Raw genomic sequence first — 17,334 nt, 5'->3', positions numbered from 1 at the left:
TGTTTAAGGAATGGGTAATAACGATGAATATATGTTACTTGATATTAAATAAATGTGAACATTACTTACTGTCATCAAAGAAACATCTAATGAAAGGATCACCGGTATAACCATTAAAACAGCTGCATATAGGGTTGTGGTTAACTACTTGACATTGGGCGTCAATACCACACATACCAGGACACGGGTCTTGGCATTTTTGATTAATACATGCTTTATCCGGTCGACAATCGGAACTAACGATACATTCAGGCCTACAATTTGGCGGAGAGCCAACGCACAGATCAAGACATGTACAAACAGCATGTCCATTAAATACGCGACATTTACTGTACGGCCCACATGGTGTTGGGTTGCATGGATCCACAGGTTCCGGTAAAGCTATATTTTATAGGAAAGAAAATAGACAGATAAGTAAAATAGTATGAAATTCAGAAATAGACATAAAGAAAGATCAAGAAAGATAGTCTTACATGAGACAGGAGTACATGCATGAAGAGGATTTCCTCTATATCCAGGTAAGCAGTAACATGAAGGTGCATGGTTTGCGACTCTACATTCGGTATTTTGTCCACAAGCGCCAGAGCACGGGTCCACGCATTTATTATTGAAACAAGACCTGTCTCTAGGACAGTCAGTGTTCATGACGCATTCTGGACGACAGCCACGATACGGATCACCATAAAATTCATCTACACATGTACAAGAACCAGCACCATTCCTCTCTCGACAAATGGCATTAGGTCCACAAGGTGATGGATTGCAAGGTTGATGAGGTACATCTTTCGAAGCTGCAAAATGGTATACATAAACATGCTATCACATACATTTACAATTATCATGCAAATTGATGGTGCATTTAAATACTGAATAATATTATCGCTTACCTTCAACAGGATTGCAACCAGCAAACGGATCACCAGAAAACCCGTCGTCACATGAACATACAGGTTCGTGATTTTGCACGATGCATCGCGCATTAAAACCACAGGAGCCGACGCATGGGTTCACGCAGCTGCCAGCTAGGCAAGCAAGCGCCAGCGGGCAGTCCTGGTTTATAACACATTGTGGACGACAAGATGGCGGCGCTCCCAGCGTGCCTGGTTCGCAAGAGCAAACCGCACGGCCGGCTTCATTGCGGCAGGAGGAATGTGGGCCGCATGGCGACGGTAGACATGGGTCCGGAGCTGGGTCTATAATAGCTGACAAAAGAAAGCAATTATTAAATAGAGTTGCAACCGCAGCCATTTCTACGCAACGTTTTTTTATTGTATATGATTAATCTATAAAATATGGCGAACACGTATGTTTTAAATATTTACTTTTTTCGCATAAATATACTAATTAACCTGAAATTGGCTAACTTCACGGTTTCCAGGGTACAATCAAAATTTCTTTATTATTATGACAATACAGTTACACTTACAAAGTGATATTCGTCTATAATATAAAAATTTATCACTAAATGTTTTGCTAAGCACAAATCTCGGGAACAGCTGCACCGACTTCGATAATTGTTTCGTTGTTGTCTTTAATATTTTAAGGAAAAAGTTTTCCTCATGTAGATTAGAATAAGAAAAATTCCGTAAAAAAATTTTTAGGCAAAACTAATTTTGCGGGGTTTGCGACATTATATTAAGCATCGGAATAAAAAAAATTGCAACAACATACTTTTCCTGTAACATCTGATGAATGGGTCACCTTCCGGTAGATGTTCTGGGCAAGTACAAATTGGATTATGTCCAACCACGTGACATCGGGCATCTAAACCGCAACTATGAAGACATGGATCCTTGCACTTGTGATTGATGCAAGCTTTGTTTGTAGGACAATCAGAGTTGACTGCACACTCAGGACGGCAGGCTGGTGGTGCACCCAAGAAACCAGCGCGGCATGAACATGCGGCGCGGTCATTCACTACATGACATTCACTGTTTGCACCACACGGCGATGGCTCACAGGGCTTGAAGGGTAATGCTAAAATATCAAATTAACAAAGTTTATTTAATAACAATCCAAATAGACTATAACTTGAATATAATTTACCTATCCAAATAAAAATATAATTACATAGTTATGAACCGAGAATCAATTTCAAAATTAAACTTAACCAAACTTCTTATACTTTTAATACAATTAAATTATACATACGTGCTTTCGGTTTCTGACGACATGAAGAGTACGGATTGCCTTCATACCCATTGAAACATGTGCATACTGGAGCATGATTAGTGACAGAACATTCAGCGTTTACGCCACATAAGTCTTTGCATGGATCTCTACAGTGGTTTGATAGGCATGCTAAATGGTTCGGGCAATCAGAGTTTATAGTACATTCTGGTCGGCAGCCTCCTGCGTACGGATTACCAATGTTAGGAGGTATACATGAGCAACGTGCTACATTGTTCACAACTGTGCACACAGTATTGTCTCCACAAGGTGACGGATTACATGGTGTGCGTGATTCATCTTTTGCAATTCTAACACAACCCATAAACGCATCACCTCTATATCCTTCAAGACAACTACAATGTGGTGTGTGGTTTACTACGTTACATCTGGCATTGTAGCCACAGGCACCAACACATGGGTCGAGACATTTTTCATCGATGCATGCTTTGTTAGTTGGGCATTCTTGATTTATAACACATACTGGTCTACAATATGGAGGTGTGCCTGAATAATTTGGATGACATGAGCACACTGGATGGTTCGATTTAATTTCACATACAGAATTGGGGCCACATGGTGATGGTACACAAGGGTTTTTGTACACAGGGCCGTGTTCGTCGACATCAACACAAGCTACAAACGGATCTCCTGTTTTCCCTGGCCTACAACTACATATTGGGTTATGGTTTACTACAACACATTCGGCATTAACACCACAGCTGCCCTGGCAAGGATTAATACACCGTTGATTTACACAAGTCTCCATTTGAGGACAATCAGATTTACTGACACACCCAGGTTGGCACATTGGAGCTACTCCTCTATGGCCTGGTAAGCACGAGCACACTGCAAATCCTGAAGGCGATACAAGGCACCGACTGTATGGTCCACAAGGTGATGGGTCACACGTAGACACTGCAGGTGGCAATGACACGATTGGTTGGCATCTCACATAAGGGTCTCCGGTATTGCCTGCTTCACAATAACATACCGCGTGATGGTTGACAGTTGTACACAACGCACCAATACCACATATGTCGGTACAAGGGTTTTCGCACTTATTATTCAAGCAGGCCAACTCTGGTGGGCAATCGCTATTGACGACACATTCAGGACGGCATGACATATAAGGATTTCCATAAAAGTTGGGCAAACATTTACAAGTTTGCGCACCATTTTTATCTTCACAAATAGCATTAGCACCACATCTTACATTGTTGCACGTTTCGACTAAAACAGCTGCAAAAAAGTAAAGATATTTAATTATATTTATTTAATGTTAATTCATTTCGCATATTAAGTTTAGAATACTTACGATTTGTTGTTGGTTTGCAATGTTCATAAGGATTTCCTTCGAAGCCTTCCTTGCAGTGACATATTGGATCATGATGGTAAACTGAACACAATGCATTAATTCCGCATGAGCCTGGGCAGGGATCTACGCATTTATTTCTCAAACAAGCCTTATTAAAGGGACACTCTGAATTAAATAAGCATTCTGGTCTACATGCTGGATTATTAACTGCATTTGGTCCAACACAAGTGTCGCAAATCGCAAATTGATTTCCATAAGTATCACACGGAGCGGTAGGATCGCAAGGATTAGGCGAGCATGGTTGAACAGTCGTATTATCTGATCCAATAATTATTGCTGAAATTATGAAAAACAGTTTAAATTAATTTGGTTATTTAAATAATCGATTTGAAATGAATAAGTCAAATTGAAATAAGATTACTCACGTCGATAAAGACATTGAGTCAAAGGATCTCCGATATATCCATCTGGGCACAGGCAGGACACCGTGTGTTCGGAACACAAACATACTGCATGTATACCACACACGTTGTTGAATGAGCATGGATCTATACACTTTTGATTTATACAAGCTTCATTAGATGGACAATCCGAATTCATAGTACACTGAGGTTTACATTCTACTGTTGGATCTCCAAGGAAATCAGGAGGACAAGAGCATAGAGCTTTATCACCAACGTCTTGGCAAATTGCGTTTATACCACATCTTATCTTGTTACAAGGTCTTTTAGGATTCGATTTTTGTTCTTCAGGTGGCAGACAACTCATTAAAGGATTGCCGACAAATCCATTTGCACATACACAAACTGGTCTATGAGATTCTACTCGACATTCAGCATTATTTCCACAGGCACCTGGACATGGGTCACGACACATATATCCAATACAAGCTCGGTCAAGTTTACATTCATCATCTACTTCACATTCTCGAGAATGACAACCATCAACTCCGTAAGCATCACCCATACTGCCTTCAGGACAAGTGCACAATGCTTGTCCTTCGAAGTTAGCTTGACAGATGGCTTGAGGCCCACAAGGGTTAGGTATACAAGGACTTCTTTGAGGTTGACAGCCAACATGAGGATCTCCAGTAAATCCAGTCTTACAGAAGCACATCTCCATATTGCCACTAACGTAACAATCTGCATTTGGACCACATGGGCCTGGTCGACAAAGCACGTCAGGGGGCAGGTAACCTTGTGTGCTGCATGATTTATACGGGTTGCCTATAGCGTTTTCGGGGCAGTAACACGGTGGAGATCGGTTCGGGTCGCATCGTGCTCCGATACCACAAGTATTTGGTTCACAAGGATTTCGTGATTCCACACATCCTCTAATTGTATTGGGACTTTCGATGTAACCTGGTAAACATGTGCATTTTGCAAATCCATTAGATTGTGTTGTGCATTGTGTGTTGGGTCCACAGGGAGACGGATTGCATGGATTATTTGGTAAGCGACATTGTTGACGAGGAGGATCTCCTTCATAGTTGGGTAAACAGAAACAAGCAGGTTTATTATCGATTAACCTGCATCCAGAATACGGGCCGCAAGGATTTGGTTCACACTCATTTCCTTCAGGTACTGAAATTAAAAATAATGGATTATGGTAAATAAATAAATCGGAGCTGCGGACTACCTAGTGGGTTACTGGGGCTCCTGATCGTAGTACAGGAGCAGGAACAGGGTGAGTGGTTTTAGCCAGTAAGTTTCTGACACTCCTTCTGGCCTCACCCAAGATGGGAGAAGACATTGAATTGAATGATCTTCCCCATCAAAAAGTGTGTACATATTATAAAATTTTAGTAAATTTGTATTTTCATTTAAGTCGTATGAGTGATTTCCATGCTGAATATTAAATTAAATCATAGAATAATTATTGTTATAATGTACATTGTTATATAATATTTCACTTACTGCAATTTTTGAAAGGATTTCCTGTTAATCCCTTAGGACAGAAACAAATTGGATTGCCGTTATCAATTTCACACATTGCATTAGTTCCGCAAGGGTTTGGAATACATGGATTTGTAGGTGGCTCACATCCATGTTGTGGATTTCCAGTATAACCTGGTAGGCATTTACATGAAGCACGGTGATTCAATACGTCACACACTGCGTTAATTCCACATCGACATGGAGACCCACATTTGCCGTTTATGCAGGCTTCAGAATTTGGACACTCGTTATCTGAACGGCATCCTTGTACTAAAACAAACACAACTACGTTACTAACAAATTCTATTAATAATTATTGCAATTATAAGGTTTTACGGAAAGAATACTACTATAAACATAACAAAATAATAAATTCAGAACTGACTGATCAAGACAAAGTAGTTTCATTTGTTAACTATTTACTTATAATTTAATTAAAATATAATCTCACCTTGGAAACATTCTAAGAAAGGATTTCCAGTAAAACCAGCAGAGCATTTGCATTGTATACCATGATTTTCTGGGAAACATTCTGCGTTCTCTCCACACGTATTTACAGCACAGGGGCTAATGCAAATTCTGTTTAACTTGTCACATAGCAGTTCTGGAGGACAGTCTTCATTATATTGACATACTGAACCAGATGGTATTACTAAAATAACAATATATATTAGAATTTACACAGCCCACAAATCAGTACGTACTCATACGCTTGATCATTGTGATATTTACCTGGTACACATCCGACGTAGCCATTTCCTTGGTATCCTTCGACGCAGCTACAGTCTGATCCATGGTTTGTGTTTATACAGACCGCATTCGGTACGCACGGATTGTGTATGACACATGGGTGTTGACATGCATTATTTATACAAGCTTGTGTCAAGGGGCAGTCTTCATTTCGAGTGCAACCAACTGAGTAAAATGTAAGATACATATTTATAATATTGTACAAAATGTGAACCTACCGAACCACACAAAAATTGATAACGTGTAAAGTGATCTTTAAAAGATAGAACAGTTAAACTTTATGTAGATATGTACATACATTTAAACCAAAACCATTGTTTTAATTATTACAAATATTAATTTAGTCTTTTCATTTTAGAGATAAGTATATTACAATACACCATTATAATTAATCTTAACACTAAATGTTGGTTTGTAAAGTAAGTAAATGACAAATTCAATGTATTTTCTATTAGTAGGTATCAGTTGAAGCTTACATATTTTAGGTGAACATTTAACAGCAGGATCTCCATCATGTCCAGCAGGGCACGAGCACATAGGCCTTTGTTTTACTGGTTGGCAATTGGCTCCTATGCCACATACGTTGTCGAACTCACAGGGATTTTGACACAATCCCATAAAACAGGCTTCGGTCTCTATACAGTCCCGATCAGAGTGACAAGGTTCTGGTACCTTGGGTGTTCCAGGTGATTCTAGCATTTTACAGTTAGATACAGAATTAGTATGTTACATTTAAGATAAGGTGCATATTAGTGTATTTACAAATTAATAACATGATTTTATTATGTCCGATCAAAGTAAGTATTCATTTGTCCGATAAAACGACCTTCATATACTGGTACTTATAAAAATAATATAATAAATTGACATAATTAACTTTATACACAAATATTAAAACTTCCTGAACATCTTCATTATATTTTGAACCTAAAAAAACAAAACACCTGGTAAGCCTACCTTTGCGTGAGCAGTGGATCCCAGTGACGTCGTCACACACACAAACGGCGGCATGGCCCACGACTATACATGATTCGTTCTTTGTACAACCATTGCCATCTATTTCACATGGATTCTGGCACACTTCGTTAAGGCAGGCTTTATTCGTCGGGCAATTCGTGTTTGTTTTACAGGTGTTAATATGTAAGTCAGTGCTTTGTACAGTGGTCTCAGTCGAAGTCATGTCAGTTACAAAAGTTGTGTCAGTCCAAGCAGGAATATCAACAATTTTTCTACGAGATGATAAACTCTCGGTAGATGTACTTATAATTCCTGTCGACGTATGTTGTACTTTAGATGTAGTGTAAATATCCGTGGATCGAGTATTTGAAGAATCGTTATCACGCATCACTTTAGTGACCGATTCGCTAAACATACTATTATTTTGTTTAATGTCAGTAATGTTTTGTTCAGTGGTAAATATTGCGGTTGTGTCTTCTTTACCTAGTGTTAGTGTGGTTTTATCGGTAAGTGTGGAAGATGGTGTCGTTATAATTATATCGCTTTTAGTTGTTACCGCTTCAGAAGAAATTTCAATATCATTTGTAACTAATGGTGATGTAATTAAGCTACTTGTCGTACTAGTGATATCATCAGAATATCGTGTGACTAACTCTTGTGGTAAAGTTATCGGAATACCATGGCTAAGCGTTGTTGTCGTATCTTCAATAACGTTGGTAGAATCAAATGGTTTAGGGGTATATGTATTAGGTTCTAAGCGGTTTGTTACACTTTCAGGCAGTGTTTTACCAATGATTTCTGTAGTAGATTCGGATAATTCTCTGTTCCTAACAGTTGTTATATATGTAGTTTCGGTTGGAATGTTATCAATGTTTATGTTATCAGTATTACTAATAGTGCTCGTCAAATAAGTTTCTGTCTCTAAATTGGTTTTATTTGAAACTTCATCTCTTCCAAACGTCAACGTGCTTGTGTTATTTGTTAAATACGAAGATGTGGTGGTAAAATCCGTTGTATTTTCTGATTCAGTAACAGTTTCAAAACTATTGTCCGAGGTCGTTGTATCTAAATCAGTAGACATTTCAGTGTGTAATGTACTAACAGTTTCTGACAGCGTATGGGTGTTTGTGTAAGAAGTGTCTGTGGTACTAGGTATTCCACTGATAATTTCAGTATTTTCTTTGGTGGTACTATGTACAAATTCTTTGTTTAGGTCTGTAGAAGTTGTATATTCAATAACATGATTTGCCTCTGATGTTGATTTCACATTATTGATCGTAGACTCTGTTGTGGTAAAATCATCACTTTTTATAGTTGTAACAATATCTGGACTTTTAGTTACTATTTGAGTTGAATCAAACATTTCATCTGTGTTTTCTGTGACCATTTCTCTATTACCAGAAGTAAATGACAAAGTATTAGTAACAAGATTCCAATTTCTAGTCGTGGATGAGTCTAAATCTATTTCTTCCGTTTTTTGTGTACTGCTTGTGGCTAAAGAGGGTGTACTAGTTTCTAAATTATTATTTATTGTTATCTTTTCTGTTTCCTTGCTCATTTCTTTATTTAATTCAGTTGATAGATTCAATCCATCAGTCACTATACTTTGGGTACTTTGAGTATCCAATGGTATAGTATCTGTAATTAAATTACTGTTCGTTGTAGAATCAATATTTGGTTTATTTGATTTATTCCATTCTTTGGTTACTTCTGTTTGAGTAGTTTGAGTGTCAGAAGTTTCCATGGTCACGAAATTTTTATCTAAGCTCTTACTCGTTGTTGTATCCATTTTAATATCAACAGATCCAGTTACATTATCTAGAACCATATCTTGTGGGCTAAAAGTTTGTACAGAAACAGTGTTCTTAACTAAATACTCATTAGTTGTTGTGCTCACTCTGTCTGTACTTGTTGATTCAGTCAAACCATTTATTACAATATTTTGTGTAGTTTCAGTGTCTAACGTTCCTGTATTTGATACCAAAATGTTAGTTATTGTTGTAGTGGTATCTGTATTTATTTCAGTTGAAGTTACCGTGTCTGTCAATATTTCGTATATGCTTGGAGTTACTACAGGGACTGTACTTTCAGTCAAGTTATCGTTACTTGTGGTACCTAATTTAAAATCAGTTGATTTAGTCACCGTGTCTGTTATAATTTCTTGGGTATTTTGAGTACTAGTAGTTTCATCCATACTGTCCATATTCTTGTGAGTTGTCGCATCTATCATTACTTCTGTTGATTCAATCATCCTATCTGTTACTGTATAATGTGAGTTCAGATCAGGCACAGTGATTGTGGTATCCACTAAATTATAATTTGTTGTTGTATGAGTTTTAGAGTCAGTTGATTTAATCATTTCGTTTGTTACTGTATATTGTGGGGTTGTAGTTTCAGTGGTAACAGTAGTTTCAGAAATCTCCTTAGTCGTTGTCCCTATTTTAAATTCTGTTGGTTTAGTAAATCCTTCAGTTATTGTTTCTTGTAGGTTCAGAGTTTCCATAGTCACAGTAGTTTCAAAATTCCTATTGGTTGTTGAGTGTATTTTAGATTCGGTTAATCCATCCAATCCATTTGTTACTATATTTCGTGGGCTTGTATTTTCAGTTACTGTTTTTTGTGGGCTTGATGAATCCGTAGTGACAGTAGTTTCAAAATTCCTATTAGTTGTTGTTTGTATTTTAGGTTCCAATGACCTATCCAAGTCATCAATTACTGTTCCTTTTGAGCTAGCAGTTTCCGTAGTAACAGTACTTTCAAAATTCTTATTAGTCATAGAACTTATTTTAAATTCTGTCGATTCAGTAAAGCCTTCAGTTACTGTTTCTCGTGAGCTGATAGTTTCCATAGAAACAGTAGTTTCAAAGTCCTTGTTAGTAATTGTACTTATTTCAAATACAGTTGATCCATGTAATCCTTCAGTAACTGTTTCTCGTGGACTCGGAGTTTCCATAGGGACCGTAGTTTCAAAATTCCTATTAGTTGTTGTATGTATTTTGGATTTAGTTGATCCATCCAATCTACCAGTTACTGTATTTTGTGGTCCCAAAGTTTCCATAGTTGCAGTATTTTCAAAATTCTTATACGTTGTTGTTTGTATTTTAGGTTCAATTGACCCACCCAATTCATCAACAACAGTTTCTCGTGAGCTAGCAGTTTCCGTGGTAACAGTACTTTCAAAATTCTTATTAGTCATAGTACCTATTTTAAATTCGGTTGATTCAGTAAAACCTTCAGTACTTGTTTCTCGTGAGCTTGTAGTTTCGATAGAAACAGTGGTTCCAAAGTCCTTGTTAGTACTTGTACTTATTTCAAATTCAGTTGATCCATTTAATCCTGCAGTAACTGTTTCTTGTGGATATGGAGTTTCCATGGCCACCGTAGTTTCAAAATTCCTATCAGTTGTTGTGCGTATTTTGGTTTCAGGTGACCCATCCATTTCAGCAATCACTGTTTCTCGTGAGCCAGTAGTTTCCATGCCAATGGTAGTTTCAGAGTTCTTATTTATCATTGTACTTATTCCGGATTCTGTTGATCCTCTCAATCCATCAGTTACTGTTTCTCGTGAACTTGGAGTTTCCATAGTGACAGTAGTTTCAAAGTTCTTGTTAGTCATTGTGTGTGTTTCAAATTCAGTTGAGCCTCCCAATCCAACAGTTACTGTTTCTTGTAGGCTTGAAGTTTCCATGGTGACAGTAGTTTCAACATTTTTATTATTTGTCGTGCGTATTTTAGTTTCAGTTGATCCATCTGTAACTGTATTTCGTGGGCTTGGATTTTCTGTAGTAATAGTAATTTCAGATGTAGAGGAAGAAACAAACTCATTTAGATTACTTGTAGTCATTATATCTGCGCTATCATTTGGTTTTACTCTTTCAGTTGTATACAATTCAGTATCAGTCATTTGAGTAAATCCTTTATTAAATGTATTCGTTTCTGATGGGACAGATCCATCCTTTGCAATTGTTACCGTTACTGGGTCCATGCTTGTCACAGAAGTATGTTTTATGGGAAATTGATTTATCACTTCAGTAGTTGTAGTTTCTGCTGTTGTATGAATTGACATATTTTCACCTTCGTTGGTTATGATTTTATTAGCAGCAGTACTTTCCATTTGAGTAAAATCAGTTTCCGTTGTCTCTGTCGTGTATTTAGGATTTATGGCAGTTTCAGTAGTAACTGCTGCTAATTCTTTTTCAGTTCCTACATTTTTAGTTATAGTTGGTACACTAGATGTTACGTATGCCGAGACAGACTTATTTTCGACTTCAATAACCTCAGTCGCTACATAATATGGTGTTTCCGTTAAAGTAAAAAGTTTATTTCCAACTGTTTGTGTTTCTGTAGTTTGCAAAGTAGGTGTGTGGTCTTCTAACTGCGAAGTTAAACCTTCAATGAGCGAAACAGTAGATTTTCTCATGGTAGGATCAAGAGTGTCATCCTTATCAGTCAGAGTTGACTCAGTCATAGTAACAATTTCAGGCTTAGTCGAATCAAAGGCATCCGAAGTAGGTTTAGTGAGCTTATCTGACGTTGTCGCTTCTGTTGTTGATTTTAGTAAATTTATATCGAATGTAGCATCAGTTTCAAGTGTAGTTCTTTCTGTGTCCGCCGTTATTGAGTCCATGTTATTTATCGTGTTTTTCTCAGTAGGCGTAGTTTCTCGAGTAGGATTAGGTGTATATTCTGTCTCTTTGGAACCCATGTACTCAGATGTATTCAGAACTTCAGTATTTGTTACAGCTGTTGTAATATCTGACGTTTCACGTTGACCGTCGACAATTTCAGAACTAGTTACAAAGGTAGTAACAGATGGCCTGGTTACAATTTCTACCGGTAAAGTATTTTTTTCTGTAACTTGGCTAATATTTTCAGATGAGCTTAAAGTGGACACTGACTGTGTTCTACTAATATCTATTGTACTTTCAGTTACTACCAAAGTTGATGCCGTTATTTCGGATGTGGTAGAGTTAAGATTTTTATCATTATTTTCATATATTGCTCTTAAAGTTGTAGTGCTGGTATCATTAATAATTTCAGACTTTGTACTATATATTCCAGCGTCAACTGGCAAAGTCGTTTTATATTCAGTACTAGTTTCAGAAGTATGTTTTTTTAAATCGTAGATGTTAGATAAAGTTGATGTGGATAAATTTTCTCTAGGTAGGTCTTCAATTAATGTTATGCCTGTGTAGTTACTATTCATCTTACGTTGATTTGTGGGAGTTTTTGTATTTTTATTTTCAATCGGTGCAATCGACGAATGATTGCCATCAATAATCTTTTCCGTAACTGGTTTCATTGTACTCTCAACATGAATAGTACTACTACTCGGAAGAAGAACATCGGAATCGATTGATGAATAATTTTCTATATTAGTATAAGGTGTGGTCATTTGCGTTGTGAAGTCATTATCTTGGTGACCTGTAGAAATATCAGTTGCTCCATTACCCGTGTGAGTGTTTGTATTACTTTTTGCAAATAATGTGTTGGTTACTACATCAGAAGGACGTGTAGTGTCGTGAACTAATGTAGCTGTTACAGTACTTTCTGTAGTACTTGCAGAATATTTCATATCATCGGTTCCAACTACTGTGACTAAATCTTTATCGGAAACAGAGTGACTTGTAGTGTCGTGAACTAATGTAGCTGTTACAGTACTTTCTGTAGTACTTGAAGAATATTTCATATCATCGGTTCCAACTACTGTGACTAAATCTTTATCGGAAACAGAGTGACTTGTAGTGTCGTGAACTAATGTAGCTGTTACAGTACTTTCTGTAGTACTTGCAGAATATTTCATATCATCGGTTCCAACTACTGTGACTGAATCTTTATCGGAAACAGAGGGACTTGTAGTGTCGTGAACTAATGTAGCTGTTACAGTACTTTCTGTAGTACTTGCAGAATATTTCATATCATCGGTTCCAACTACTGTGACTAAATCTTTATCGGAAACAGAGTGACTTGTAATGTCGTGAACTAATGTAGCTGTTACAGTACTTTCTGTAGAACTTGCAGAATATTTCATATCATCGGTTCCAACTACTGTGACTAAATCTTTATCGGAAACAGAGGGACTTGTAGTGTCATGAACTAATGTAGCTGTTACAGCACTTTCTGTAGTACTTGAAGAATATTTAATATCATCGGTTCCAACTACTGTGACTAAATCTTTATCTAAACCAGAAGGATTTGTAGTGTCGTGAACTAATGTAGCTGTTACAGTACTTTCTGTAGTACTTGCAGAATATTTCATATCATCGGTTCCAACTACTGTGACCGAATCTTTATCGGAAACAGAGTGACTTGTAGTGTCGTGAACTAATGTAGCTGTTACAGTACTTTCTGTAGTACTTGTAGAATATTTCATATCATCGGTTCCAACTACTGTGACTAAATCTTTATCGGAAACAGAGTGACTTGTAGTGTCGTGAACGATTGTAGCTGTTACAGTACTTTCTGTAGTACTTGCAGAATATTTCATATCATCGGTTCCAACTACTGTGACTGAATCTTTATCGGAAACAGAGGGACCTGTAGTGTCGTGAACTAATGTAGCTGTTACAGTACTTTCTGTAGTACTTGAAGAATATTTCATATCATCGGTTCCAACTACTGTGACTAAATCTTTATCTAAACCAGAAGGATTTGTAGTGTCGTGAACTAATGTAGCTGTTACAGTACTTTCTGTAGTACTTGCAGAATATTTCATATCATCGGTTCCAACTACTGTGACTAAATCTTTATCTAAACCAGAAGGATTTGTAGTGTCGTGAACTAATGTAGCTGTTACAGTACTTTCTGTAGTACTTGAAGAATATTTCATATCATCGGTTCCAACTACTGTGACTAAATCTTTATCGGAAACAGAGTGACTTGTAATGTCGTGAACTAATGTAGCTGTTGCAGTACTTTCTGTAGAACTTGCAGAATATTTCATATCATCGGTTCCAACTACTGTGACTAAATCTTTATCGGAAACAGAGTGACTTGTAGTGTCGTGAACTAATGTAGCTGTTACAGTACTTTCTGTAGTACTTGAAGAATATTTCATATCATCGGTTCCAACTACTGTGACTAAATCTTTATCTAAACCAGAAGGATTTGTAGTGTCGTGAACTAATGTAGCTGTTACAGTACTTTCTGTAGTACTTGCAGAATATTTCATACCATCACTTCCAACTACTGTGATTAAATCTTTATCTAAACCAGAAGGACTTGTAGTGTCGTGAACTAATGTAGCTGTTACCGTACTTTCTGTAGTACTTGCAGAATATTTCATATCATCGGTTCCAACTACTGTGACTAAATCTTTATCTAAACCAGAAGGATTTGTAGTGTCGTGAACTAATGTAGCTGTTACCGTACTTTCTGTAGTACTTGCAGAATGATTCATATTATCGCTTCCAATTACGGTCACTAAATCTTTATCGGACACAGTTTGTGAGGTTGGAGTCATATTATCATCAGATGTAAAAGTTTTAGTGTATGTTGTTATGTGTAATTCTTTCCCATCGCCAGGTACGCTATTTGATACGTCATGAGAAATACTAGAGCCCCATGTAGACTCCGTAGCAGTAGATTCAAAACTCTTATATGTACTTGTTGGTGTAGTAGAATCTTCGCCTACTTTATCATCAACAGTTGAATAATTCGGCCTTTCAGTTAGTGTCGTTGATATTAAGCTCCTAACAGTAAGTGTATCGTCAGTAGTTGTATAATCGGTCATGAGAGTATTAGAGGTTTTATTAGGGAACTTATCGGTATTTGTAAACTGTGGAATATTGTCAGTAGGTGTAGTCGAATCTATAGTAGTGGCAGAGTCACTGCTTCCTCCTGGTGTAGTAGTGTTTTCGGTTAGTGGGACATAAGTTCCATCTGTTAATAGGAATTGACAATACCATTATTAATCGATTTTATGTAAACAAACTACTTGTTCAAACATTCACATTTCTAAAATATTTCAAGGAAGGTGGGAAATAGAATTATTGTGAAGTATAATATTGTACAAGTTGAAGCGTAATATGTATTTGAGAAAAACTATCTACGACAGTGCTCTAATGCGTGCTCTAAAGTGCTAAACTACTACAGATAGAAAGGTAAAGAGAGAAGAAGAACAATAAGAAGATTGACGAGTTTAGGCTTAATAGACCAACCAATAGTAAGAAAGTGTGCCAGTAGGTAGTATGCAGCAGCAGTGTTATAATACTTTGTAATGAAGAAATTAAAAAACATAAATTTTACGGAATGGTATTTCTTGGAAGTATTATCGTTTCGGTCTTTAAGCCTAAAGCCGTATCCGGATGTCAAACAAAAATCCTGTGAAACTAACACCGTCTCAAAGTGTTTCGGAATATGTAAGTACCGTACAAAGAATTGCCTGCCGGGTCTGCCGAGGTATCGTAGCCAGTATTTTGTGGCGTTTTATCGGACAAATGGTAGATATACTAAAAATTATAGCAATGACCAGTTCATCTGGAGTTAGTTTTGCTATTCACATAATAAAAATAATAGTAGTTGCAGACTTGCAAGTATTACAGCCAAAGTCCACGAAACATCAATTATGTGAAAATAGCATTACGATAGGTACAGAAGGCTCAGTCCTAACGTAAATATCTTTTAAACACAGTTAGCTTAATTCAAATTAGCAATGTTAAAGTCATAATTAGCATTATATATGTTCTGTATATACAATGCACATCACTTACTTTCCATGCAGGCGCCGGAGAACGGATCGCAAGGTACTCCTGGACGACAGTGCGCACAGTTCGTGGCTGGGGGTTTTCCATCTGCGCAACACGAAAAAGATATAATGTAAGAAAGATGTTACGTAACAAACTTTTATTTTTAAGATAGAAAGAAGAAGAAACAACAATCGACTGACGTCAGTTACGTGTTATTTCAATGTTCAAGTCGTCCCTCCGTATTAAATATAATTAATAGTTTCCCATAATAATAATACTTGTAAGTTAAAGATAAACTAACCTCGAATACAAGCACAGCCGTCACAGATGGTATTGGGATATCTCGCGCAATCCGACGATGTTTGGCACTGACACACTGCACAAAAATACATGTTAAAAAGACATCAATATAATTATTTCTAGTAGGTACTTACGCTATCCAATTTTTCGGTTTATATTTATTGGTTATTTATATCCCGATTTGGGTAATTCCTTTTGGTAATGTAAACTAAACGTTTCAGGGGTAATCAATTTAAATTACCTCATTCTGACTACTATAATAGTAGGTATGTTATGTTACCCTTTGAGCAAACAGGTTGGTGATCGAGCACGGAGCAGTGTTGGCCATTGAGACAAGGACCGCCGCGAGCGCACGGGTCTCCACAACGGCCGTCGATACACGCCAGCGTCGGAGCGCAGTGCTCGTGACCGCCACACTCTGTCGCTGTACATATAACTTTTATAAGTATACTTCACTTTTTTATAAGTCTTTCACGTTTCTCTCATTATTAATCAAGTAAACTTATTTACTGCTTTAAAAAAAACTATATCAACTCAAAAAAAAATTTAAGTTTCAAAATTCACTATTAATATTGATTTAAATCAGGAGTTCAATAAATAATTATTGTAATAAGACCCTGTTGAATAAAATATAGACAGGGCTGTACAGGAAAAATTACGTAAAGTATAAAAATAAATATAGTTGTGTAAATAGGAAGTCATTCCACAGTCAAATGCATACCAATTATGCATTCCCACAATCACAAACATTGGTAATCAAATGTATTACCAATTATGCAAGTACGTAATGAAAAGTAATAGGTACCGCAATAAATGGCTTTTTCAAAGGATATCATAAGAAATAGGGAAAATTGGCAATAAATATTTTTCCCTATAAAGAAATTATATAATTCAAGAGATAAAAAATAGCTGTCATTACACTATATAATTGTAATATATACGTACATATGTATTGTGTACTAGTAGGCATTCTAAATTATTCTGCAAACTCTGTCTCGTGGCGGTTTTTTGCATAACGTATTAATGCCAAAGCGTTAAAAGCGTTAAGAGTAAATTTAATTAGAGCATCCGACACCATAATGAGCGTGAAATTAATTTAAAAATGAATAATATGTACACTACAATAAAAATAACATGCAAGAAAATCTACCTGATGCAGAAAGAAGACATACTGTGGAGTAAGATATATATGAACATGCTAGAAACAACAGAAAAC

At 36.7% G+C, this 17,334-nt stretch overlaps 1 protein-coding gene across 13 annotated transcripts in view; it reads right to left on the bottom strand.

Annotated features, from left to right (window-relative positions):
* Window positions 1–17,334, bottom strand: part of LOC118267170 (uncharacterized) — a 102,250-nt gene that overhangs the window by 52,739 nt on the left and 32,177 nt on the right. For 5 of the 13 annotated variants that reach the window (XM_050703072.1, XM_050703066.1, XM_050703067.1 and 2 more), the window contains 15 exons: window positions 16,399–16,542; window positions 16,120–16,194; window positions 15,843–15,923; window positions 7,132–15,012; window positions 6,651–6,866; window positions 6,157–6,339; window positions 5,876–6,076; window positions 5,404–5,694; window positions 3,913–5,070; window positions 3,488–3,823; window positions 2,152–3,411; window positions 1,672–1,977; window positions 888–1,202; window positions 474–791; window positions 70–381 (listed from right to left, as the gene is read on the bottom strand). In XM_050703072.1, the coding sequence (XP_050559029.1) occupies window positions 70–381; window positions 474–791; window positions 888–1,202; window positions 1,672–1,977; window positions 2,152–3,411; window positions 3,488–3,823; window positions 3,913–5,070; window positions 5,404–5,694; window positions 5,876–6,076; window positions 6,157–6,339; window positions 6,651–6,866; window positions 7,132–15,012; window positions 15,843–15,923; window positions 16,120–16,194; window positions 16,399–16,542 (13,077 nt within the window). The remainder of the gene's footprint in view (window positions 1–69; window positions 382–473; window positions 792–887; window positions 1,203–1,671; window positions 1,978–2,151; window positions 3,412–3,487; window positions 3,824–3,912; window positions 5,071–5,403; window positions 5,695–5,875; window positions 6,077–6,156; window positions 6,340–6,650; window positions 6,867–7,131; window positions 15,013–15,842; window positions 15,924–16,119; window positions 16,195–16,398; window positions 16,543–17,334) is intronic. The other 8 variants (XM_050703074.1, XM_050703075.1, XM_050703078.1 and 5 more) reach the window with 5 other exon arrangements.

This window comes from Spodoptera frugiperda, chromosome 23 (assembly GCF_023101765.2).
Source record: "Spodoptera frugiperda isolate SF20-4 chromosome 23, AGI-APGP_CSIRO_Sfru_2.0, whole genome shotgun sequence".
NCBI lineage: Eukaryota > Metazoa > Arthropoda > Insecta > Lepidoptera > Noctuidae > Spodoptera > Spodoptera frugiperda.
The sequence above is the reverse complement of the archived record's forward strand: the minus strand, read 5'-3'. Positions and strand labels throughout refer to the sequence as shown.